This window comes from Mobula birostris, chromosome 4 (genome assembly GCF_030028105.1).
Source record: "Mobula birostris isolate sMobBir1 chromosome 4, sMobBir1.hap1, whole genome shotgun sequence".
Lineage (NCBI taxonomy): Eukaryota > Metazoa > Chordata > Chondrichthyes > Myliobatiformes > Myliobatidae > Mobula > Mobula birostris.
This window is the reverse complement of record NC_092373.1, coordinates 191,839,361-191,863,829: the sequence shown is the minus strand read 5'-3', so window position 1 is coordinate 191,863,829 and position 24,469 is coordinate 191,839,361. Positions and strand designations below refer to the sequence as shown.

The 24,469-nt window shown below is 42.7% G+C and overlaps 1 protein-coding gene across 1 annotated transcript; it reads right to left on the bottom strand.

The window, feature by feature from the left end:
* Nucleotides 1–18,964: 18,964 nt before the first annotated feature.
* ap5s1 (adaptor related protein complex 5 subunit sigma 1) lies at nt 18,965–21,150 on the bottom strand. Its single transcript, XM_072254809.1, has 2 exons — nt 20,915–21,150; nt 18,965–20,141 (listed from the first exon to the last, which is right to left on the bottom strand). The coding sequence occupies exons 1-2, from the start codon at nt 21,124–21,126 to the stop codon at nt 19,715–19,717; spliced, it is 639 nt and encodes a 212-aa protein (XP_072110910.1). The 5' UTR covers nt 21,127–21,150; the 3' UTR covers nt 18,965–19,714.
* Between the last annotated feature and the right edge of the window lie 3,319 nt (nt 21,151–24,469).

The following is a 24,469-nucleotide window of genomic DNA, read 5'->3' as shown; positions in this document are numbered from 1 at the left end:
ACCTCAGGACCCACACCACCAGGTTCAGTGGCTGTATTTACCCTTCAACCATCAGGGTCTTAAACCAGACAGGATAACTTCACTCACTGCATCACTGAACTGTTCCATAACCTATGGAATCACTTTTTTAAATCCCTTCATCTCATGTTACCAATATTTATTGCTAACTCATTTTTTTTTGTATTTACACAGTTCCTTTTGCACACTGGTTGTCTGTACATCCTGATGGGCGCAGTTTTTCATTGATTCCGTTGTGTTTCTTGGATTTACTATGCTTGCCTGCAAGAAATTGAATCAGTGACATATACGTACTTCGATAATAAATTTACTTTGAATTTTGAATTAAACCTGTATCCACCACTTCCACTGGCAACTCATTTCACACTCACACCACCCTCTGAGTGAAGATGCTCCCTCTAACGTTTCCCTTAAATGTTTCACCTTTCACCCTAAACTTTCTACCACTAGTTCTAATCTCACCCAACCTCAGTGGAAAAAGCCAGTTTATATTTACTCTATCATAATATCATATACCTCTATCAAATCTCCCCTCATTCTCCTACACTCCAAGAAATAAAGCCTTAACCTATTCCACCTTTCTCCTTATAACTGAGGTTCTCAAGTCTTGACAATATCTTTATAAATTTTTGCTGCATTCTTTCAAGGTTATTTATATACAGTGCCTTTAAAATGTATTCACCCCCTTTGGAAGATTTCATGTTTTATTGTTTTACAACATTGAAGCACATTGGATATTAATTTCAAAGTTGCTGGTGAACGCAGCAGGCCAGGCAGCATCTCTAGGAAGAGGTACAGTCGACGTTTCAGGCCGAGACCCTTCGTCAGGAACTGCCGACGGGACACCAACCGTCTCGACTTCACTGCATCTTGTTCCCATTCCATCCTCACTCCTTCCGAACGCTTTGCTCTCCACTTCAAAAAAGTTAGTCCTGACGAAGGGTCTCGGCCTGAAACGTCGACTGTACCTCTTCCTAGAGATGCTGCCTGGCCTGCTGCGTTCACCAGCAACTTTGATGTGTGTTGCTTGAATTTCCAGCATCTGCAGAATTCCTGTTGTTTGGATATTACTTTGACTTTTTTGACATTGATCAACAGAAAAAGACATTTACATGTCAAAGTGAAAACAGATCTCTATAGTGATCTAAATTAATTACAAATATAAAACACAAAATAACTGATTGCGTAAGTATTTGCCCCCTTCAAGTCAGTATTTATTAGATGAACATTTGGCAGTAATTACAGCCTTGAGTCTGTGGGGATAGGTCTCTATCAGCCTTACACCTCTGGAACTGCAATTTTTCCACATTCTTCTTTACAAAATTGCTCAAGCTCTGTCATTGGAACCATGACTGAACAGCCCTTTTCAAGTCCAGCTACAAATTCTCGATTGGATTGAGGTCTGGACTCTGACTTGGCCACTGGGGTCATTGTCTAGCTGGAAAACGAGCCTTCTCCTAAGTCACAGTTCTCTTGCAGACTGCGTCAGTTTGCCTTCAGGATTTCCCTGTATTTTGCTGCATTCATTTTACCCTCTACTTTCACATGCCTTCCAGAGCCTGCTGCAGTGAAGCATCCCCACAGTAGGATGCAGCCACCACCATGCTTCATGGTCGGATGGTGTGTTTTTGACGATGTGCGGCGTTTGGCTTACACAAAACATAGTGTTTAGTCTGTTGGCTAAAAAGCTCAATTTTGATTTCATCAGACCATAGAATCTTCTTCCAGCTGACTTCAGAATCTGCCACATGCCTTCTGGCAAACGCTAGCAAGATTTCATGTGAGTTTTTTTCAACTATGGCTTTTTCTCCCATAAGGCTTCAACTGATGAAGCACCCGGGCAACAGTTGTTGTATGCACAGTCCCTCTCATCTCAGCCACTGAAGCTTGTAACTCCTCCAGAGTTGTCATATGTGTCTCAGTGGCCTCCCTCACTAGTCCCCTTCTTTCATGCTCACTCAGTTTTTGAGGACAGCAGACTTACAGCTGTCTAGGCAGCGTTACGGCTGCACTACATTCTTTCCATTTCTTGATGATTGACTTAACTGTAATCCAAGGGATATTCAGTGACTTGAAAATGTTCTTGTATCTATCTCCTGACTTTGCTTTTCAATGATCCTTTCCCTGAGATGCTTGGAGTGTTCACTTGTCTTCATGGTGTAGTTTTACTCACCAGCAGTTGGACAGGTGTATTTTTACCACAAACAATTGAAACAGCTTGACTGCACACAGGTCTCCATTTAACTAATTATGTGACTTCTAAAACAACTGATGATATGGTGTGTCATATTAAAGGGGGTGAATACCTATGCAATCAATTATTTTATGTTTTATATTTGTAATTAATTTCGATCACTTTGTAGAGATCTGTTTTCACTTTGACATGAAAAACCCTTTTTCTGTTGATCAGTGTCAAAAAAATCCAAATTAAATCCACTGTGATTCAATATTGTAAAACAATAAAACATGAACACTTCCTGGGGGAGGTGAATATTTTATAGGCACCGTATTTCTTTTAAGTAGTTGACAAGGACTGTACACAATACTCCAAATTTGGCCTCAACAGCTTCAGCATAGTATCCCATCTCCTCTACACAATACTTGATTTATGAAGGCCAATGTGCCAAAAGCTTTCTTTACAACCCTATCTACTTGAGGTATCTAAGGTACCTATTTCAAGGATTTATCCAGCTGATCCAGTGACCTATCTAGCATTATTTTTCACTTGGGTTTACTAAGTGATAGATATTGGCTAGAATACCACAGACAATCCTGAGCTTTCTTCAAAATAGTGCCATGACATTTTTTTATGTCCAACAAGAGAGTTGGTGGAGCCTTGATTTAACATCATTTATGCCTCAAAGGGCTGCAGAAGCCTTGATGGGAAGTGCAGTTAGTCTTACAATGCAGGAAAGCACCGGGCCATTTGTGGGATCTTGCTGTGTACACAATGCTAATGACCAGTAAGATTCCCCAAGCAGCCTTGCAAAAGAACAGTGATCCTGCAAGAAGGGCAGGCTGTCAATCCCTCATGCCATTTTACCTTCATTGGTTGTTCCTGCCACAAGGCTCTTGGTCATGGCCTTGCCTTCTTTTTATTTTTGCTGACAGCATGTCAAACAATCAGAACATTCTTCCTCAACATTTGTCAGGGCAGGGTTCAGAGCTGGGTGATGCACAGTCTGCAAACTGAATGCCTAATCACAGTGGGCTGTCAGGAGACAGGATAGCCTTTCAGAGACCAGGCAGTGTGGGCACTTTACAGTTACCATGTTCAATCATCTGCACCATGCATTCAATTCAGAGCCAGCTAATGAAATTATACTCCCAGCTGGGTCTGAGGAACATCTCCCAGTTTGGTTCCATTGCTTCCTGGTTTCTGAAACAGTAACTATCCAGGAAGAATGTTAACTTGGGAATGGGACATCCTACAGTTACTGTATACAACGTTGAAATGTGATTTCAGACATTTTTACACAGATGTTAGCCAAAACATATAATCTAGAAAAGGTCTTAACTTGTTCAATTGTGTGAAATAAACAGTAGGGACATACAAGGGAAAATCTGCATACGCTGGATATCATAGCAACACACACAAGATGCTGGAGGAACTCAGCAGGCCAGGCAGCAGCTATGGAAAAGAGTACAGTCGACGTCTCGGGTTGAGACCATTTGGCAGGACTGGAGCAAAAAGGCTGATGACATAAGAAATAGGAGCAGGAGTAGCCCATCTGGCCCGTCTAGGCTGCTACGCCATTCAATAAGATCATGGTTAACCTGACCATGGGCTCATCTCCAACTACCTGCCTTTTTCCCCATAACCTTTAATTCCCCTACTATGCAAAAATCAATCCAACCTTGTCTTAAATATATTTACTGGGGTAGCCTCCACTGCTTCATTGGGCAGAGAATTCCACAGATTCACCATTCTTTGGGAAAAGCAGTTCCTTCTCATCTCCATCCTAAATTTACTCCCCTGAATCTTGAGGATATGTCCCCTAGCTCTAGTCTCATCTACCAGTGGAAATAACTTTCCCGCCTTTATCTTATTTATCTCTTTCATAATTTTATATGCTTCTATAAGATCTCATTCTTCTGAATTCCAGCGAGAACAGTCCCAGGCGACTCAATCTCTCTACATAGTCTAACCCCCTCATCTCTGGAATCAACCTGGTGAATCTCCTCTGCACCGCCTCCAAAGCCAGTATATCCTTCCTCGAGTAAGGAGACCAGAACTGACAAGCCCCATCTGCCCAAAGCAACTGTTTTTAAGGTGTCAGTAACTCACCTTTGCCCCTTCTCCTGTCAGTAGAAATGGTTCCACCTTAGTTGATTGCACAAAACAAATATAAAAAATGGAGACATTTTCCCAGGGTGGAATTGGCTAATACCAGGGAGCATAATTGTAAGGTGATTGGAGGAAAGTATAGTAGGGGGATATCAGAGATTTTTTTTAATGCATTAGTGAGTGTGTGGAATGTGCTGCCAGAGGTGGTGTCAAGGCAAATACAAAAGGGATATTTAAGAGACTTATTTAGATCAGCACATGAATGAATGAAAAATGGAGATCAATATAGGAGGGAAGAGTTAGAGTGATTTTAGAGTAGTTTAAGAGGTCAACACAACATCATGGGCAAAAGGGCCTGTCTGGTACTGTAATAAAACTCAAGTCTATCGTCATGCAACCATACATATATATACAGCTAACCAAAACACCATTTCTATGGAACCAAGGTGCAAATCACAGTGCATATGCCCTATACAGTACGTAAAACAATATTAACACAATAATATTAGCAGATAATAAAAAATTGTAACATTCTATGTATTAAACTGGGCTAAAAAAGATACCAAGTTGAGCAGCATCTAGAGGGAGTGGGGAGAGGAATTATTGAGGATTCGGGTTGAGACCGTGCATCAGGACCCAACCTGAAACATCGACAATTCCTCTCCTCCTGAAGATGCTGCTCGACCTATTTTTTTTGGCCCCTGATTCCAGCATCTGTAATGTCTTGTGCGGCCATTAGTTACCAGCATGCTTACTTCTGCGTGTGGATTCTTGACCCACACCAGAGACTATATAAAAATTATTTCAAGCACCAGTGTCATACTGAGGCAGAGCTACAATGAACAGTTGTTATCTTTCAACGTAAATATCAAAACAAGCCCCTTAATCCCTTCGATTGTGAACGGTGTACCTTTACCTAAACAGTACAGGGAGGTAAATTGAAAAGGAAGGTGAAATTTTCCCTTGAATTAAGCAGTGGAAGTGCTCAACATATTAAGTGGAACTGATAGGACCAATAGCAAAAGTCAATTTCTTCAGGTTGGAGAGCCTTGGACCAGTAGAAGATGAAGAAGAAAGCCCTTAACTCCCAGTGGAGTTTTTGGGACGCCACCATGACGTTTTTTTTAGCAGGCTTTCTTATTTTTATGAGGCCGAGTTGCTAGCTCAACACTCAACCCAGCACGGATGGAAAGCGTGCAAGGGAGCCGGCTGGATTCAAACTTGGGAGCCTTCACTCTGAAGTCCAGTGCTGATGCCACTACGCCACCACCCGGCATCCTTGAACCAGGGACAGAATGTAAAATTAGACCAAACCCTCAAAGAGTCGTAGTCGCAAGGCACAGAGGCAGGATCTTTGGTCTATTTAGTTCATGCTGAACATCATACACTCATTTACACTAACCCTTTACAAATCACATTTTATCCTCACATTTCAGAATCAGGTTTATTATCACTGTCTTACTGTATATGATGTGAAATATGTTGTTTTGCAACAGCAGAAAAGTTCAAAAGCAAAATTACCAGAAATTACAAAATAAATAAATAGCGCAAAAGAAAGAAATAGTGAGGTAGTATTCATGGGTTCATGGACTGTTTAGAGATCTGATGATGGAGGGGACGAGGCTGTTCTTGAGCCAGTGAGTGTGGATGTTCAACTTCCTGTACCTCCTCCCTGAGTGAGAAGAAGGAATATCTTGGATGGTCAGGGGCCTTAATAGTGGGTGCCGTCTTCTTGAGGCAACATTGATGTCCTCATTGGTGGAGAGATTTATACTAACCTGGCTAATCTACAATCCTCTGCAGTCTCTTGTGATCCTGTACGTTGGAGCCTCCATACCAGGCTATGATGCAACTAATCAGAATGCCCTTCATTAAACATCTATAGAAATTTGTAAGAGTCTTTGGTGACGTACCAACTCTCCTCAAGCGCTTAACAAAAAGCTATTGGTGTGCCTTATTGTTGATTGCATCAATATGTTGGGCCCAGGACAGATCCCTGAAGATGTTGACACCCAGGAACATAATGCTACTCACCTTTCCATTGGTTATTCCTTTATAAGAACTGGAATGTGTTCTCCCAACTTCCCCTTCCTGAACTCCACAATAAATTCTTTGTAGTCTTATTGACGTTGAGTGTAAGGTTGTTCCTGTTACATCAGTCAACCAGCCAATCTAACTCACTGCTGTCTGTCACCTTGTTGGCGTTTGAGATTTTGCCAACAGTGGTGCCATCTGCAAATTTATAAATGGTCTTGGTTAGCATGTCATTAATTTCACACAGAATTTCCTCTTTTCTCTCACATTAGCCTTCTGTAAGTTGCACCTGGACTTCTTGCAGAGTTCTGGATTGGTGGTCTTAAATGCCCCAGATCTAATTTGCAGCAAACTACAACTCTCTTGGTATAACCAGGGCTTCTGATTTGGAAAAACTAAGTGTTCTCAAAGGCACACTGATTGCTATGGGTCAGGGATAGGAGACAAGAAATAGCAAAGTTCAAAGTAAACTTTATTATCAGAGTACATATATGTTGCCACATACAACCCTGGGATTCATTTTCTTGCGGGCATACTCAGCAAATCTATAGAATAATAACTATAACTGGATCAATGAAAGATCAAGTAGCGTGCAGAAGACAACAAACTGTGCAAATGCAAATATAAATAAATAGCAATAAATAACAAGAACATGAAATAACAAGAAAAAGAGTCCTTAAAGTGAGATCATTGGTTGTGGGAATATGTCAATGGATGGGCAAGTGAGGGTATTATCCCCATTTGTTCAAGAGCCTGATGACTGAGATGTAGTAACTGTTCTTGAACCTGGTGCTACGAGGCCCAAGGCTCTTGTATCTTCAACCTAATGGTAGTAGCCAGGGAAAAGCATGACCTGGGTGGTGAGGATTTCTGATTATGGTTGCTGCTTTCCAACAACAGTGGTTCATGTAGATCAGATCAGCCATGATACTACCAGATGGTGGAACAAAAGAAAGAGATAGAATTAACTCCTCTTGTACCTATGTTTGTTGTTCTGTAGCTGGAAAGAATGCAGATCAAGTTTCCTGGATGATGAAAAGGCTCTGTCATGTTCAGGAAATGAGTCACTCAAAATCAGAATCACATTTATAATCACTGACTTATATTTGTTGTGTTGCATCAACAGTAACATGCAAAGATACAGCAGTGAGGTAGTGGATTCGTGGACATTTCAGAATTCTGATGGCAGAGAATATGCTGTTTCTAAATCATTGAGTGTGGGTCTTCAGGCTCCTGCGCTTCTTCTACAATGACAGCAATGAAACAGAGATGCTGGATGTGAGGTACATAGTGATCGATGCTGCTTCCTTGAGGCACCACTTCCTGAAGATGTCCTTGATGGTGTGGAAAGTAGTGCCCATGATGAAGCCGGTTGGGTCTACAATCCTCTGCAGCCTCTTGCAATCCTGTACGTTGGAGTTTCCACACCAAGCAATAATGCAGCCTGTCAGAATGCACCACAGCATATCCAATGGCCTGCTGGTGTGACAATGGTAGTTAAACCATTGGCCTAGTTGAGTCTCTTGCCACTGATGACACTAGAATATGTGGATGATGGAAAACTTTGTGATGGTAATAACTTTGATATCAAGGGTAGGCCATCAGCCACCATTTTGGAGAGCATTATCGATGACCTTCTATCTCACTGCTACAGATGGCTTGACTGTTTGTAAAGAGACTCCTTGGTTCTGAGTGGCGATGTTGTGGTTTTTCAAGGACACTTCTGTTTACCTTGAATAGATGTGTTCCAGAAGGATCTGATGGCAACATCGACCAAAGAACCAGATTCTCAAAAGGACTGAACACACAATGCCTCAAATGAACACAACCTTTAATCGAGACTTGAGAGCAAAGCAGTGATGTGTACACTGAGCTGCCAATTAAGTACTAAATGCAGCCTTGATTAACATCTGTTATCAAACCCAAAGGAACTGGCAGAACATCTGTGATGATACTTAACCCTCATTATGTGCAGGGACAGCATAAATTAATTCAGAAAGCCCATTTGAATGCTTTTTAAGGTTTGGATGGAAACATCACACAAAGGAAGTTATCCCGATGCAGCCATGATGACCTCTGTGCAGATGGAAGAGAATCTCAAAAGGCAAATGGGGCTTGGAGATTTAAACACAGGAGGAACTGAATGAACTATTAAGAAAGCAATGCTGAATTTATATGAAGCACCAGTTAGTCAAGCATGGCAGAAATTTACCCATTATTGTTTGGAAAAACATTTAAAGGATTTGGAGCCAATGCCAGTGAATGGAGGCTAAGCCCAGGATAATTTGCAAGATGATAAACAGGTTTGAGATACTGAATGTCTTCTGATTACTATGTGGCCTTAATTCATTCATAATGAGACAAGAAGGGCAAAGGTTCATGCCAGTGATAAGAGGTCATGGTTATGAAGAAAAGCTCAATAATGCTAGAAACTCTCAGCAGGTGCATGAAATGTGCAGCTTGAGAATTATCTGGATCTGACTTGGAGAGTCGAATAATCCATGATAAAGACCGGATCTCAGGGGACTTCCTTGCTATCACCAGGTCACCCAAACATAAACCAGGCATGAGGCTGCAAGCTGCACTTGTATCTGCAGACCCAAAGGCTGGAGCTGTGTAGCTAGCACTTAGAAATCATGGTCAATCAGGTGTCATTAGATTAATTAGCTTGGTACAAAACTGAGGGCTGAAGGGCAGATTCCAGTGCTGCACTGTTCTATGTTCTAAACTAAAGCAGTAAGTTCCACCATTAAATTCAGCAGGAATCAGGAGAAATTTGCTCGTCGTTGCTTTCCGATTGCAAAGTCAGAAGTTGTTTTTTCCTCTCTCCTGGAAAAGATTGGGGCTCCATTTTATCTCACAAGACCATAACACATAGGGACAGAATTAGGCCATTCAGCCCATCAAGTCTTCTGCACATTCAATCATGGCTGATTTAATATCCCTCTCAAACCCATTGTCCTGTCTTCTCCTTGTAACCTTTCACGCCCTTACTAATGAAGAACCCGTCAACCTCCACTTTAAATATACCCAATGACTTGGTCTTCACATGATATGTTATGTGGTTCCAGTACTTACTATGTTTTGCTTTATACATCCAGTATTGTGCTTTTATCTGGAGAATTTGAAACTTTTGTGGATACTGGGTAATTCTAACAGTGTATTCAGTGATGGTGAGACTACTTTCACTATTTGTTAAAGTATCTTGACTGGCTCCATCAGAATCAGAATCAGGTTTATTATCACTGGCATGTGACTTTAAATTTGTTAACTTAGCAGCAGCAGTTCAATGCAATACATAATCTAGCAGAGAGAGAAAAAAATAAATAAAATAAAATATAATAAATAAACAAGTAAATCAATTACATATATTGAATAGATTATTTTAAAATGTGCAAAAACAGAAATACTGTATATTAAAAAAGTGAGGTAGTGTCCAAAGCTTCAAATTCCATTCAGGAATCGGATGGCAGAGGTGAAGAAGCTGTTCCTAAATCGCTGAATGTGTGCCTTCAGGCTTCTGTACCTCCTGCCTGATGGTAACAGTGAGAAAAGGGCACGCCCTGGGTGCTGGAGGGCTTTAATAATGAACGCTGCCTTTCTGAGACACCGCTCCCTAAAGATGTCTTGGGTACTTTGGAGGCTAGTGCCCAAGATGGAGCTGACTAGATTTACAACGTTTTACTGCAGTTTTTTTTGATCCTGTGCAGTAGCCCCTCCATACCAGACAGTGATGCAGCCTGTCAGAATGCTCTCCACAGTACAACTGTAGAAGTTTTTGAGTGTATTTGCTGACATGCCAAATCGCTTCAAACTCCTAATAAAGTAATTGAGAGGCATAATATGATTAGGAATAGTCAGCATGGCTTTGTCAAAGGCAGTTCATGCCTTTTGAGCCTGATTGAACTTTTTGAGGATGTGACTAAACACACTGATGAAGGTAGAGGCATAGATGTAGTGTATATGGATTTTAGCAGGGCATTTACTAAGTTTCCCCATGCAAGGCTTATTGAGAAAGTAAGGAGGCATGGGATCCAAGGGGCCATTTCTTTGTGGATCCAGAACTGGCTTGCCCACAGAAGGCATGGAGTCATATTCTGCATGGAAGCCAGTGACCAGTTGTGTGCTTCAGGGATCTGTTCTGGGACCCATCCTCTTTGTGATTTTTACAAATGACCTGGATGAGGAAGTGGAGGGATGGGTTAGTAAATTTGCTGATGACACAAAGGTTGGGGGTGTTGTGGATAGTGTGGAGGGCTGTCAGAGGTTACAATGGGATATTGATAGGATGCAAAACTGGGCTGAGAAGTGGCAGATGGAGTTCAACCCAGATAAGTGTGAGGTGGTTCATTTTGGTAGGTCAAATATGATGGCAGAATATAGCATCAATGGTAAGACTCTTGGCAGTGTGGAGGATCAGACGGATTTTGTGGTCCAAGTCCATAGGACACTCAAAGCAGCTATGTAGCCTGACTCTGTGGTTAAGAAGTCACACGATACATTGGCCTTCATCAATTGTGGGATTGAGTTTAAGAGCCGAGAGATAATGTTGCAGCTATATAGGACTGTAGTCAGACACCACTTGGAGTACTGTGCTCAATTCTGGTTGCCTCACTACAGAAAGGATGTGGAAACCATAGAAAGAGTGCAGGGGAGATTTACAAGGATGTTGCCTGTATTGGGGAGCATGCCTTATGAGAATAGGTTGAGTGAAATTGGCCTTTTCTCCTTGGAGTGACAGAGGATGAGAGGTGACCTGATAGAGGTGTTCAAGATAATGAGAGGCATTGATCGTGTGGATAGTCAGAGGCTTTTCCTCGGAGCTGAAATGACTAGCGTGAGAGGACATAGTTTTAAGGTGCTTGGAAGTAGGTACAGAGGAGATGTCAGGGGTAAGTTTTTTTATGCAGAGAGTGGTGAGTGTGTGGAATGGGCTGCCGGCGGCAGTGGTGGAAGCAGAAGCAATAGGTTCTTTTAAGAGACTCTTGGATGGCTACATGGAGCTTAGAAAAATAGAGGGCTATGGGTAAAGCCTGGGTAGTTCTAAGATAGGGACTTGTTTGGCACAGCTTTGTGGGCCAACGGGCCTGTATTGTGCTGTAGGTTTTCTATGTTTCTATAGCCGCTGTCTTGCCTTCTTTATAATTACATCGATGTGTTGGGACCAGGTTAGATCCTCAGAGATCTTGACACCCAGGAACTTGAAGCTACTGATCCCTCTATGAAGATTGTATATGTTCCTTCACCTTACCCTTCCTGAAGTCCACAATCAGCTCTTTCGTCTTACTGATGTTGAGTGCCAGGATATTGCTGCGGCACTATTCCACTAGTTGACATATCTCACTCTTGTATGCCCTCTCATCACCACCTGAGATTCTAGCAAGAATGGTTGTATCATCAGCAAATTTGTAGGTGGTATTTGAGTTATGCCTAGCTACAGAGCCATGTGCATACAGAGAGTAGAGCGGTGGGCTAAGTACAAACCCCTGAAGTGCGCCAGTGTTGATCGTCAGAGAAGAGGATATGTTACCACCAATCCGCACAGACTGTGGTCTTCCTGTTAGGGAGTTGAGGATCCAATTACAGACGGAGGTACAGAGGGCCAGGTTCTGCAACTTCTCAATCAGGATTGTGGGAATGATGGTATTAAATGCTGAGCTATAGTCGATGAACAGCATCCTGACGTAGGTGTTTGTGTTGTCTCTAGGTGGTCTAAATCCATGTGAAGAGCCATGGAGATTGCATCTGCCATTGACCTTTTGTGACGATAGGCAAATTGCAATGGGTCCAGGTCCTTGCTGAGGCAGGAGTTCAGTATAACTAACCTCTCAAAGTATTTCATCTCTCTCGATGTGAGCGCTACCGGGTGATAGCCGTTAGGGCAGCCCATATTATTCTTCTTTGGCACTGGTATAATTGTTGCCTTTTTGAAGCAAGTGGGAACTTCTGTCCATAGCAGTAAGAGGTTGAAAATGTCCTTAATACTCCTGCTAGTTGGTTGGCACAGGTTTTCAGAGCCTTACCAGGTACTTCATCAGGACCTTCTCCCTTATGAGGGTTCATTCTTTTTAAAGACAGTCTAACATCGGCCTCTGAGACGGAGATCATGGGTCATCAGGTGCAGCAGGGATCTTCACAGCTGTAGTTGTATTCTCCCTTTCAAAACGTGCATAGAAGGCATTGAGTTCATCTGGTAGTGAAGCATCGCTGCCATTCATACTGTTGGATTTCACTTTGTAGGAGGTAATGTCTTGCAATCCCTGCCAGAGTTGCCATGCATCTGATATCGCCTCCAACCTCATTCAAGTAGTCTGGTGCAGCAATTCCAATGTGCAGGAACTCAAAAGGTGCAGAGAGTAATGGACTCAGCCCTCCCCACCATCAGTAGTATCTACATGAGGCACTGCCTTAAGAGGGCAACTTCTGTTATCAACAGTCCCCACCATCTGGTTCATGCCATCTTGTTGCAGCTACAGCAGCCTGAGGTCCCCCAACACCAGGGTCAAGAACAGCCATTTCCCTTCAACCATTTTGTTCTTGAACGAATCTGTGAAGCCGTATTTAACACCTCATTACAGCAACATTATGACTACTAGCAGTACAATACAATGTGTTTTGTTATTACTCTAATTTCATTCTTGTATAAGTTGTTGTACTCGTGAATGCTGTGTCACTGCACCAGTGATGTCGCTGCTAGTCAGTTTTTCATTGCACATGTGCATAAATATACTTGTCTAAACTCAACTTTGACTCTGCTGAATGGGGAATAAAGCAGATTGTGAACAATTATCAGTGAATGAAGATCGTTCTTCTACGTGGATGAAGAAAGATGGGCGAATAGTTAAAAGCAGACTTGTGGCATTTACTCTGCTGTGTCATTGAGGACAGTGCATACCAAGTCATTGCACCAATTTCTATAGAAAGCATCCTCTCCAGATGTATTGCAGCTTGGTATGGCAACTACTCTACCCAAGAAATTGCAGGGTGTTTTGAGTGCAGTACAGTCTTTCATGTATACTTGCCTTCCCTCTGTTATTTATTCCATTGACACTTCCCACTGCCTCAGGAAAGCAACCAATATAATCAAAGACCCCTCCCACCCCATCTTCTTTTCTCTTTTCCCACCCTATCACATAGAAGATACAAAAGTTTGAGAACATATACAACCTGACTCTTCTATCCTCCTGTTATCAGACTCTCAAACACAACTCATATAAACTATAAAATTAATTATTAAACTTTATATTTACTTCATTATTGCACTTGCGACTTATTTGTCTACCTACACTGCACTTTCCCTGTAACCGCAACAGTACATTCTGCTTTTTTCACTGCCGCAACGTACTTATGTACAGTATGATCTGCCCGGATGGCCCACAAACAAAAAACATGCATCTCTGTCCATGTGATGATAATAAACCATTCACAACCCCTTAACCTGCTGCCACCTACGGCTCTAAACAGCCCACGCAGCATTGTGGTTTTGATCTGCCATCTAGCCACGTTAACCAGCAGCAACTGAGATAAGGGAGGAAAGAAAGGACATATAGCTGAATTTCTTTGTTAATGAAATTCCATTTCACAATAAAAACACTGCTGGATTCAGTCTAGTTCATGGATGCATGACTTCATGGGATCAGTAAGGCCAAAGAGCCTGTTTCCATGCTATCTTGCCAATAGTCTCCAATTCCAAACTAAAACTTAAGCCTACCATTCTAACTCCAACACTTAACAGTGTTACACTTAATGTGAAACATATCAAGTTAAGTCAAGTCAAGTCACTTCTTATTGTCATTTCAGCCATAACTGCTGTTACAGAACATAGTAAAAATGAGATAACGTTTTCCAGGACCATGCTGCTATATGAAACAATACAAAAACTACATTGAACTACGTAAGAAAAAACACAAAAACTACACTAGACTACAGACCTATCCAGGACTGCATAAAGTGCACAAAACAGTGCAGGCACTACAATAAATAATAATAAATAATAAACAAGACAGTAGGCACAGTAGAGGGTATAGTAGGTTGGTGTCAAACCAGGCTCTGGGTATTGAGGAGTTTGATGGCTTGGGGGAAGAACCTGTTACATAGCCTGGTCGTGAGAGCCCAAATGCTTCGGTGCCTTTTGCCAGATGGCAGGAGGGAGAAGAGTTTATATGAGGGGTGCGTGTGGTCCTTCATAATGCTGTTTGCTTTGCGGATGCAGCGTGTGGTGTAAATGTCTGTGATGGCGGGAAGAGAGACCTCGATGATCTGCTCAGCTGACCTCACTATCCGCTGCAGGGTCTTGCGATCCGAGATGGTGCAATTTCCGAACTAGGCCGTGATGCAGCTGCTCAGGATGCTCTCGATACAACCTCTGCAGAATGTGGTGAGGATGGGGTGGGGGGGGGGTGGGAGATGGATTTTGCAATAGGCACAGACTGTTTAACAGGACCTGGTACATTTATTTATAAAGAACTAGCTAAATCCTTCTTAAAGAGAATGTAATATTATCTTGATACCCGATCCAACCAAATGTGATGCACATTACTGGATCCCCTCAGGTTTGAATCAGAATTCCAGAATAAATCATCAGATTAATACTAATGGCTGAATATTGTGTGTTTTAATCATTTTTACCATAAATATTTCCACAACCTAATTAACTTAAATGTTTCATAGCCAATCTCAATACTGGAATTTACAACCAAGTAGGATCTGAATGTTTTAATTAAAACAATTTTCAAATTTTCCATCGTTTGCCATTTGTGGATGCACACTGACCCCTGGTGGCAACTTTCATTAGTATTGGAACACTCCCAAGCCAAATAACCTCGTCAGCATAAATCTATTCACTCAAGAGGGTGGTCCAGTTTTAATTGAATACCAACTTGTCACCGGTATGGGGTAACATCTCCATTTTCCATGCATTTAATGCCTTTTAATGGATTTTTAAAAAAGTTACAATAGAAATGTGTCTCTAAACTTACATCACTTCAGTTAGTTTCATTGTTTATTCTGCCAACCTAGGAAGTTGGCGGTGAGAATTTCGGATTCTTGTGCCATAGTACATCCAAGACACAGAATGTAAACAATGAGAAGGCTTTTGAAGTAGCTGTATTGAAGACCTTTATTGCTACTGCTTCTAAAAGCTCTGTCATTCTTTGCACAATGTAATATATACTATATATGCCCAAGACAAACAGTTACATAGCACATTTCATAAACTAAAATATATCTCAGGTTGCTTTGGTATCAACCTCCTGAAATGTAGATACTGTTGTAATGCAGGAGACGCAGCAGTATATTTCTACTTAACTGGCTCCCACAGGTAGCAATGTGATGTCTCAAACCAGGACTTCCAGGGATAAATCCCCTAGTATTCCTTTTGAAAATAGTTACAAACTTGGCTTCAGTGTAATGCATGTACAGTACATAAGTCTACTGCTCCAACTATACTACCTTTGGAGTATCACAAGATTCTTGAGAAACATTTGACCAACAGCACGACTGAGACCTTTGTCACTTGTGATTGGTGTTCATGTGCGTCACTTCTTTCAATCCTCCGACTGCTGGTGTGTTTTCTCCAGTCATATGCAAAACCAGTTCCATTTCACACAATACATTTTAGTAGGAGTTGCACTGTGTTAACAGTCAAACTGCATGTACAGAGATTTGAGTCCACATGGAACTGGTTACCCCAGAGCTTTCCAAGAGTTGGGTACATTCAAAGCTGAGCAATTTTGGGAAGAGGTCATTCAAAGGGTCTGAACCCCATGTTGGATTTTCATTTTAGCGACCCATAACACAACACAAGACATAGAAGCAGAATTAGGCCATCCAGCCCAGCAAGTCTGCTCTGCCGCTTCATCATTACAGATTTATTATCCTTCTCGACCCCGTTCTCCTACCTTCTCCCCATAACCTTTGACACCCCTACTAATCAAGAAACTACCAACCTTTGCTTTAAATATACCCAATGACTTGGCCTCCACAGTCAAATGTGGCAATGAATTTCACAGATTCACCACCCTCTGACTTAAGAAAGTTCTCATCTGTTCTAAAGGGATGTCCTCGTATTCTGAGGCTGTCCCCAGCACCCAAAAGAATAAGACTCATAATTCATTCAAAAATAAAACAAGTCAATATTGCAGGTAGATGACTCAATGTAACAACTGGCTGGTTATGACAGCTGCAAAAGCCAAACCTGCATCTGTTTCCCCAGGAGTCAGCCCATATCTGAAGCGCATCACTGGAATGATACATCCTAGCCTACAATTATCATGTCATTATGTATGTTATCACCACTCACTCTCTTGGAATTTTCTTCTCTTGCTGTTCCTCATAACTCAAAGGCAAAAGATCTGTTTCCCTCCACAACTCCCTGGCACAACATAGAAAATTATTTTATAACTTCAATGCAACACTCCCTGGCAACATCCTCTCTATGGTTTCAACAGATGATAATTTTTAAGGTTCAACTTGTAATTATTTTTTGCCTGGTTGACTCTCAGCACAAGGATAAACTTCTTCCTCTCAGACTCCATTATTAGTCCTGATGCCAGGTTTCAACTGGAAACAATTACAATTCCTTCCCCCACCCCCACCCATCCACCAGATGCCAAGTTCCTCCAGCAGATTGTATGTTGCTTAGCCCTAAATGCCTTCCAGGCCATTGAGACTCAAATCATGTGGCCATTTAATTTAAACTTCCCCAGTGCCACTTGGGTTGGTGGTCTGCAGAGCATTCAATGTATCTCCTGCTGGTTTTAATTTTACTAGATTAGGATGCTTAGTAAAAAAAAACATCTGAAATCCCCACTGTCAAATCACTGACCGCTAACCAAGCTCAAAATGCCACTAGTCGAAATATGAAAGTGCACCTGAACTGAGGCAGCATCTGTGGGGCAGATTAGAAACAGAATTAACATTTCAGGTTAACATCTCATCAGGGGATGTTGGATAGGTAGATCGCCATCAAACCCTTGAATCTTTTTCTCCCTTCAAATGCACTGTGCTTGGTCAATATCTCAGCCACAATTTTTCCAGTCTTGCTCTTAATTGCAATTGCAGATCTCGTGATCTCAGTTCTGAGTGGTTAGTTTCTGCGGAAGCCACAGCTTTGTTTGAAAAAGATTTCTAGATTTCCAATACCTTCATTGTATTTCATGAATGACTCTTAATTTTCATCCTCCTGGTATCAAATGTGTCAAAGCAAATTTCTCTCCATCTCTATCGAATTTTATTTGTTCCAACATCTCAAGCTGTGACCACCCCACCCCCCAATCCCCTGAATTTCTTATTTCTCTACACCAAATTGGTCCTTGTGGTTTAAGCCTCCTGAGTTGTATATACAGCAAGAGGAAATGAAAGGCCTTCTGCAAAATGAATGAATACACATTGGGTTGAGGTGCTAAACCTGATGGTTCTTGGACACAATATTTACTTTATTATCCGTAACAGCTGGAATTAAAGCCAAGTAACTCTTTACTCTCGGCACAGTGAAATTAAAATGTATTTGATTTTGTGAAAAAATAACACATCATCGTTTCAAATAAAAGTGTTTAGGACACACAGCAAGAGGAGTGAAGAAGAGTTTAAGATCCATAATGACGTGGCAAATGTGGACCAGGGTGTACAAGAGCATCATGAACACACTTTCCTGCTCCATGGTGCTGTCATAGCCTCTATTTCTTACCTATACAAAGCTTCAATTAAGAGTCACAGAGCTATACAGCACAGCAGCAAGGCCTTTGGCCCAACTCATGTAAGGTAGCCAAGTTGTCTACCCAAACTTGTCCCGTTTGCTCATTTGACCCGCACTGCTCTAAACATTTCTTATCCATCTACCTGTCCAAATTTTCTTAAACACTGTAATTGTGCGCACTTCTACAGTACCTCTGGCAGCTTGTTCCCTATACCCATCAATCACTCTCTGTGAAAAAGTTTCCCTTCAGGTCCCCTTTAAATCTTTCCCCTCTCACTTTAAATCTATGCCTTCTAGTTTTAGACTCCCTACTCCAGGAAAAAAGATTGTAACCATTCACCTTATCTATGCCTTGAATGATTTTATATACCTTTATAAGGTCACCCACCCCTCAGGTCTCCTGTGCCCCAAAGAAAAAAGTCCCAATTCTGTCCAGCCTCTTCTTATAACTCTTACTCTTCAGTCCCAGTACCATCCTTGTGAATCTTTTCTCAAATCCTTACAGCTTAATAATATCCTTACTATAGACCAGGGATTCCTAACCTGGGGCCCACAGACCCTTTGCTTAATCCTATTGGTCCATGGCATAAAAAAGTTTGGGAACCCCTGCTATAGACAGACAACAGAACTCCACACAATATTCCAATACGACATACTGTATACAGATGCAATATGACATCCCAACCCTTGTAGTCAATATCCTGACTGATAAATGCCTTCTTCACCACTCCACTCTGTCTACCCATGTCATCAGTTTCAGGAAACTATGTAACTGTACCCCTAGGCCTCTCTGTTCCACACACTCTCCAGGGCCCTACCACTTACTGTGTAATCAAAGTTTTGCTTATAAAAGGCATCCATTAAATAATCCATAATTCTTCCATTTCCTTTATTTGATTTTGCATTGATATAGTCATGAGCTTTCAAAATTGAATAAACAAAGTTGTTTATTTTACTGTTATCTGACTGCACAGATACAATATGAAATTTGCCATTAAAATATGAACATCTTTTTGCATTTTTCACTGACAAAACAGAGAAGACTTGCATTTCTGTGGCACCAGTCACAGCCTCAGAATGTCCCAAAGTTTTACAACCAATAAAGGATGTCTTCATTGCTCCAAGAAGGGCAGTAGCCAATTTGAACAGACGATCACAATTTCAAATTCAAATTAAGAGAAAATCAAAGTCACCCCCTCCCCTTTGTTTCATTAAAATATCATGGGATGTTTTACACTTACAGAATATGACAGATGTGAGCAGCAAAGATAATGCTGGAGGAATTCAGCAGTCAGGCAGCACATGTGGAGGGAAATGGACAGTCGCTATTTTGGGACCCTTCACCTGGAGTGGATACGACCTCAGCCTAATATTTTAACTAAAAGACAAGAAGCCTGAATTGTTGCACTGAGCATCCACGGCAAAACATCAGCTGCTTCATCTCTCAGACAAAACCACTACACCAGAATGTTTTTGTGCTCTAGATAGGGCCCCTATCACGACACGATGATTGCAGTTAGAAGGTGCAATTATTGAACTGGAACAGGATATGGTTGGAATCAGATGTGTTGCCCTGGGCCATATATCTTTTTCAGGTTCAGAATGAATGTAGGCATAACTTTGAACACTGGTTCTCTCTGAGCTGCTGCTGAGCATCTTAAGTGACTTCTGCTTAAGTCTTACTTCAACATGGAAGCATTGAGCTCCTTCTCCAAACTCTGAATAAAGCAACAGTTAAGAAACATCAGTTGACCATGAGGTAGAAATGTATTGAGGATTGCCTCAATTCGATCTGTCTTCAGCACAATGTCATTACTGTGGTTGAACAGTCTCAAATGCTCTTTAAAGTACCTAACCAACAGGCGCAGGGTGTTCTCCGCTAACATAAGGTTCTCGTAGGTATCACAGATTAGGGCAAAGCCCAGGAGGTGGACTCCTATCCATACAACTGTTGTTTCTTCAGCGAAGATATCGCCAGCAGGGAGCCGGAACACACCCAAATCCGGCTCCTGGAACCCAATGGATTCCTCACCCAGTGCAGCCCCCGAGTCAGGGAGTGGTTTATCTGCTGCCTGCCGAGCCAAAATACAGGAGGAAGACACTTGCCTGAAATCAAAAGGCACAGTGACTTTATTCTACTGCATACACAGTCTAAGTTTCACTGGTCCATGTACCTGCAGCTATGGAGGCCAAGCGCCACATTCTGATTGATGCCTGCTCATATCACTTCTTCCTCAAATTCCAGACTAGTAGTCCCTTTCCCTAACTTCTCAAATGTTCACACTCATTGTATCTTTGCCTCCTCCCACCTCTGCCTCATCCCCCCAATCCATTCCTCCAGAACTCAAACTGCAGTCGACCCCAGCCCTTGCTCTGCTACACCTGCTCCTTACCGCTCAGTTCTGACCCTCCTACCCCCTCAGTCTACCAACACTTCAGATATTCACCCCAAATATTACTCATCCCCTGTATCATGCCACTTGTCACTCACCTCTGCTATCATCACTCTCCACCACCATTCTCCTCCACTTGTGCCTCTCTGTTTTACAAAGCAGCTCTGTCACTCTCTCGGAACTCTGCCACTATCCCTCCTCAAACCTTGCTCCAAGTACTCAAGCTCTCCCCAACCCCACCAGCTCGCCTCACTCACTAGTCCGCACTCCCAACCTCCTCCACCCACCACAACCCTCATCACCCATCTCTCCCAACGCCTCCACCCACCCAAATCCCTTCACCCATCCCACCCAATCCAACGCCTTCTTCTACCTCACGCCGTAACCACCACCATCACACACCCACCCCTGCACCACCCCGCTTCTCCACCGCACCCCCCCCCTCCGCGTCCGCTAATCACCCGCCGACCCCTGTCTGTCCCTGACCTGGCGACGGCCATCAGCTGTTCCTTCGCCCGTAGCCTATCACGCTGCAGGCCATAACTGGCCTGGTCGGAAACTGGAGCCCCGAGCTCGGCTTCCCGACTGGAGGCTGGAACCGGGAGCTCGACAGGCGGTCCCTCGGGCCCGAACAGCCGCGAGTAGAGCAGCCGGGTCCGTCCGCGGCCGAGCGTTAGCAGCACGAAGCCCCGCACCATGGCGACCGCAGTAGGTCGGTATCGCCTCTCGCGAGAACAGGGGGAGTGACGTCAGCGGGAGCGCCGAAGGAACTCAGCAGGTCAGACAGAATCTATGGTGGAGTGAAAAAACAAGCTGGCAGAGATCCTTTCACCAGAACTGTTTATTCCCGTCCATAGACACTGCCTGACTAATGGGGCGCTCCAGCATTTTCTGTGTGATGCTCAAAATTTACAGCATCTGCAGAATCTCTTGCATTCAGGACTACATTACCCAGAGTGCGGCGCGGGTGCGGCGCCTCCTGGCGTTGATGACACTTGTCGGGGGGGGGTCGTCACCACCCACCTTTGCGTTGAGGGTTCGATACCCACTTCAGCCACATGGGCGTACAGCATGTACCTATGGTTAGGCAGTTTTTGGAGTGCTGCTTTACAGATTCAATATCAAATTTTTTTGTTGTTGTCTGTTTTGATTTTTTAAGTGAAGTAAGTTTCAAATTTTAAACTAGTGATTTTTCAGAAGGATATCTGTTCTTATCTTAACGCCAGACTTCCAGGAAATGTCACAAACAGGAGAAAACCTGCAGCTGCTGGTAATCCAAGCAACACACACAAAATGCTGGAGGAACTCAGCAGGCCAGGCACCATCTATGGAGGGAAATAATCGTGGACATTCTTCATCAGGACACCAGACTGAACTACCTGGTTCATCCAGCATTTTGTGTGTGTTACTTTTCACTTTCTTTTTCTTTACTTATGTGCTAAGAATGATTTGCTTCTGCTCCCATTCTGTAGGGGATGTACAGGTGGATAGGTTGGACAGGTGGTGCTGGATAGATTTCTGTCCAGGCTGCATTCTCAGGGCCTCCACATCAGACAGAATTGAGTTGTTTTGTACCTTCCCAAAAGTGTCCTCTCCATTACCTTCTTAGTAATGGTACTGTCATATGTATGAACATATAGTGAAAAACTTGCCTTGTGTATTGTTCATACAGACCAAATCATTACACAGTACTTTGGGGTAGATTAGATTAGATTCAACTTTATTGTCATTGTGCAGAGTACAGATACAAAGCTGATGAAATGCATTTAGCATCTGACCAGAAATGCAAAGAATAGTGTTATTTACAAAATAACTGCGAATAAAAAAAGTGCTACAACACACAAATATAAAAATACTGAGATAGTCTAATGTGGGTACAATACTGCTTAGCGCTGTGATGAGAGGTTCAGCAGTGTCACAGCTTCAGGGAAGAAGCTCTTCCTGTGCCTGCTGCTGCGGGAGCGGAGGCTCCTGTAGCACCTACCGGATGGGAGGAGAGTAAAAACTCCATGGTTAGGGTGAGATGCATCCTTGATAATGCTTTTCACCCTGCCCAGGCAGCGTTTATGGTAGATGTTCTCGATGGTGGGCAACTGGGTGCCGATAATCCGCTGGGCAGTTTTCACCACACACTGGAGTGCTTTGCGGTCCGATACGGGACGATTGCCATACCACACTGAGACGCAGTTGGTGAGTATGCTCTCAATGGTACAGCGGCAAAAGTCCGTCAGTATCCTGGGACAGAGGTGAGCTTTCTTCATGCTCTGCAGGAAATAAAGGCGCTGTTGCGCCTTTTTGATCAGGATGGAGGAGATAGAGTAGGGTAAAACAATAACCAAGCAGAATCAAATGTGAAAGCTAACAACAGAGTGCAGTGCAGATAAATGATAGAGTGCCAGAGCATAATGAGGTAGATTGTAAGGCCAAAAATCCATCTTATCATACAAGTAGTATGTTCAAGAGTGGGGAAACAGCTGTCTTCTATTCCACTGAAATTTATAAAAATAACGTTTGTATATATTTCTTATTTAATCTTGTAGTTGCTTTATGTACTGCATCACAAAACACCAATTTTCACGACATGTGTCAGTGATCTAAACCTGATTCTGGTTTTGTTCTTGAGCCTGGTGGTACTTGCTTTCAAGCTTTTGTATTTTCTGCCCAGTGGGAGAGGGGAGAAGGATGGGTGGTCCTTGATTATGCTGGCTGCTTTACTGAGGCAACGAGAAATATAGACAGCCTGTAGAGAGAAGGCTGGTCTCTGTGCTGACTTGCTGCTGTCTTTCGCAGTCACGTACAGAGCAGTTGCCGCACCAAACCATTATATATCCAGAAAAAAGCTTTCTATGGTGCATCAGTAAAAAAAAAATAGCAAGAGACAAGCTGGACGTGTCAACATTTTTAGCCTCTTGAGGAAGTAGAGGTGTTGGAGGTTTTCTTTGTTGTGACATCAACATGGTTGTGAGTAGCATTTTCGGGTCCAACCAGGAACTCAGACCAACTTGACGTAGACAGGAGCATGTGCACTGACCCCTTTCCGAAGGCAATTCTATTTCAGTCTCCTTCAGGGCAGGCCTTATGGAGGTGACAAACTGGAGTAGAATACAGTCTGTGGAGCAGCAAGTGACACTGATGATGCAGACATCCTTACAGACTCTCATACGGACAGTAACATGGGCCAACAGATACAAATACTCAGATGAGGAATCTCGAACCAAAACACCAACTGGCAGTTTCCTTCTACAGATGCCATGTCACTCATCGGGTTCTTTCAGCTTCTTGTTTGTTGCTACCAATTCCAGCATCTGCAGTTCCCTTGTGCCTCCAAATGCCTGGATTGAGGGAGTTGGTTAGAGTTCTTGTTGCAAAGGGTTTGGAGTTTTACAAAGTGAAGTTCTGTTACAATGGTATGGGGATGTTGGTCATAAGGGCATATCTGGAATACCCTCTCACAGTCTGTATCTGAGTGAGTGAGTGAGGCCTCTGTCAGTCACAGTTGACCATAGATGTTGCATCCAAACTGTCTAGGTAAGCAAATCTGGCTAGTACAGTAATGGAAACCTGTAGTCTCCATATCTCCATGAATACCGCCTGACCTGCTGAGTTCCTCCAGCACTTTGTGTGTGTTGATCTGGATTTGCAGAATCTCTTGTGTTCTCAACATCTCCTCTGTTTTATGCCTCCTAGGATCCAAAAAGTTCCAATAAGATTGCCATTTTTCTAAATTGCAAAAACTACAGTCCCAAGTGGTTAAACCTCTCTGTATAGACCAGACGTTTCATCCCAGGAATTAGCTTGCTGAATCTCTTTTGGACAAACTCTGTGCTGCTCTATAATTTCTCTGGTAAGAAGACAAGAACTGGTTCCTTCAAGTTGAACCCAAAGCAACAGCAGAGACCAATACAGCTTGGTACCAGAAATATCACAGGAGTTGCCAGTCTGCATTGAACTCAATGTAGAACTGTCTTAGGGACTCCAGCTCCAGATTTTTCCCCTCGAGGTTTACTCCCGATGCCTTCCCCATGAGTGGGTATGGCTGCA